This window comes from Castanea sativa, chromosome 10, assembly GCF_040712315.1.
Source record: "Castanea sativa cultivar Marrone di Chiusa Pesio chromosome 10, ASM4071231v1".
Lineage (NCBI taxonomy): Eukaryota > Viridiplantae > Streptophyta > Magnoliopsida > Fagales > Fagaceae > Castanea > Castanea sativa.
In genome coordinates, this window is record NC_134022.1 from 1,670,302 (window position 1) to 1,673,272 (window position 2,971).

General features: G+C 35.4%; 1 protein-coding gene across 1 annotated transcript; it reads right to left on the reverse strand.

The window, feature by feature from the left end:
* Positions 1–237: 237 nt before the first annotated feature.
* On the reverse strand, positions 238–1,903 carry LOC142613689 (putative UDP-rhamnose:rhamnosyltransferase 1). Its single transcript, XM_075786141.1, has one exon. It carries the CDS (start codon positions 1,773–1,775, stop codon positions 381–383), a length of 1,395 nt encoding a protein of 464 aa, XP_075642256.1. The 5' UTR covers positions 1,776–1,903; the 3' UTR covers positions 238–380.
* Between the last annotated feature and the right edge of the window lie 1,068 nt (positions 1,904–2,971).

Sequence of the window (2,971 nt, forward strand, 5' to 3'; positions counted from 1 at the left end):
TTGTATGGTACACCATTTATCACACTGCCCATAATCTTATATTTCTTGGTTCTTAAGAATCACTTGGCAAATTCCCGTTTTTGAAATAACTGACAATTGGAATCGTTCAATCATCAATATACGTTATCCATTTATCATTAACTTTTTTAACCATCATTGCATTTGTCAACTATTTTGGATAATAGACTTTCCAAATGAAACCTACTGTTCATAACTTATAAAAATTTTAGAAATAAATTAAATATAAGTACCTCATATTTTCATGATTTTATTAGATTCTTAATCAAACTAAACATAGAAATATTACATTCTCAAAAATCTAGATACCGGAATTTATATAGATTCCCCAAACCAACTTCTAACTGAAATCTTGATTCCACTTAACCCATTTTACTTTCAAGAAACTCAACAAATTTATCAACATACCGATTGTGGATGACCCTATCTCCAAATATGGTGGTCATTTCCTTTGCTTTGTCTCGGTAAATCTTTCCCTTCTCATCTTGCATCACCAACTTCAATGTCTCAGTAATCGAGTCTCTAGTAAATGACCCATCTTGCTCATTCCTAGGTACCTCAATTCCTGCCTCCTTCTCTTCCAAAAATCTTGCAATCAATCCTTGGTCCCCCAAAAATGGTAAGAAAATAAGTGCACGTCCAAATTGAAATGCCTCAGTGACTGAACTCCAACCACAATGAGTCAAGAAACCTCCAACAGATTCATGACCTAATATACTAATCTGAGGTGCCCAACCTGTCCAAACAACCCCACGATCTTTGGTTCGCTCCTCGAACCCCTCGGGCAACTGAACAGAGTCTACGCCTTTTCGCTTCCTTAGAGCCCAAAAGAAGGGCAACCCAGATTGCTCTAGCCCAAAAGCCAATTCATTGAAGTCGTTTTGACTTGGTTGAATTTCACTTCCAAGTGCTATATAAACCACTGACTCTTTCTCTTGCTTGTTTAACCACTCAACAATTGTATTCCAGTTGCTATCTTTGTTTTCTAAACTCTCTTGCTTCGAGGGTGGCAATAATCCCACTGGAATTACAGGTGTGTCATGAAGCTCTCCAAGGAGTTTCACCCATTCACCTTCAACTTCCACACATGTTTTAACAGCAAAAGCATCAGCGCCTGACAGAACTTTCGAGTAACGAAACCAATCCGAATTACCAGAATCATTTTTTTCAAAGAGGTCAAAGACTTGCTTTGCCTCAAAGTACCTAAACGCTACTTTGGTATGGAAGGGGACCCATTTGGGAGGAACAACGAAGTGAATAGGCTCTGAACGTGGTTCATGAGCTTCTATCACACTTGACTTTGTTGGTCCAAGGAAACATAAGGTTGATGCATTGAAAATCATAAAGATGGCCCGGGAGATACCTAGTCTAGAAGCAATTGGTGGTAACCAATGAGGGGCAAAGTCATGAATAATCCAATCTGGAGTTGAAGTTTCCAAAAAGTGAGATAAAGGTTGCTCAAGACCATCATGGGCTTTTTTAAGGTATGGGATTATGTGGTATGGTACATCCATGGTGGCCTCTGCGTTTTCTGGCAAGTTCTCTACATGGGGTAAGGGTAGCTTCACTAAAGTGATCAAAGTTGCTACTTGTGGTGGGATTTTTGGGAGGCGTTCAATGTTTCTAGGGGTGGAAATGAATGAAATACGATGTCCCTTTTGGGCTATGAGCTTGCTAAGTTCTAAAAATGGGATTATGTGACCAAAAGCTAGCCATGGGAACATGGCTATGTGAAGCTTTTTTTTAGGCTCAGCCATGGTGTTTAGTGGTGGTGTTGGTGTACTGAGTTTTTCTTCTCTCCGGCTTATATAGGCGAAGCCCAAATTTGCCTAATATCACAATTTTAACAAAATTTGAGTTTGACTCAAGTTTCAAGCAGCGCACGCCAAATAATATAGTCTATACAGTTTGAAACTCAAATTTGCCAAGATTAAAAGTCAAATTTGGATTCCAAAAAATGTACTTCCATAACCAAATAAATTTTTGAAGTGTTTTTTTTCTAAAATTTGGCTAAAATGGTGTTATTGTAAAATTAGCCTATTGGCGAATGTTCAGTTTGGTATATGCGACTTTTCCCTGTGGTCATTGTCATTTTTTATTTTATTCGCAATCATCGCGGTCAGTCATTGTTGGCTACGGAATAAAGAGCAGCTTGTCACCAATGGCATAGATGCATTTTTCAACGAGGCAAGGCACTTCTGTACCCAATAAAATAAAATAAAAACAAGGCACGTCTCTATTTTTATTTATTTATTATTTTTTATATGATGTCTCTATTCTTGTTTCTTATTGGTAAAAGAGTAGCTTGTCACGAATGGCGTATATGCATTTTTCAACAAAGCACGTCTCTTTTGTCCAATAAAAAAACAACGCACGTCTCTATTTTTTTTTGTTTTTTGATGACGTCTCTAGCTATTCTTATTGGTACAATACCACAACGTTAAACTTCCAATATAAAATTATAAATTATAAATATATAAAAAATAAAAATAAATAGATGACTAGTCTATCAATATATAAGGAGATATATTCTAAAAATATATGCATGATGAAATTATGTCACATATACAAGTCTCTAATAGTTGTATAAAAGATCTAGGGTTTAATTCTTGCTTACACCAAAAAACTCTAATTGGTATCTTGGTCTGATGATAAAAAGTTATTATCAAGAGCGGACGTCATAAGTTGAAACTTTCTATAAAAAAAAAAGTTCTAATCAACTTAATTGACAAAATTTCTTATTATCAGAGTTTGATCTCTATTAACACCCAAATATAATTGGTATCTTGATCCGATAATAGAAAAATATATGAAAAAATATATGAGATTCAATCAAAGTCATAAGCAAACAAAGAGAAAAAAAAAAAGCTCCTAGACACATGTTACTTTTCATCTACTTTCTTATGTTCATATTTAAGATCCAAGACATTGTACCGGGTCATTTTGTTTCCTT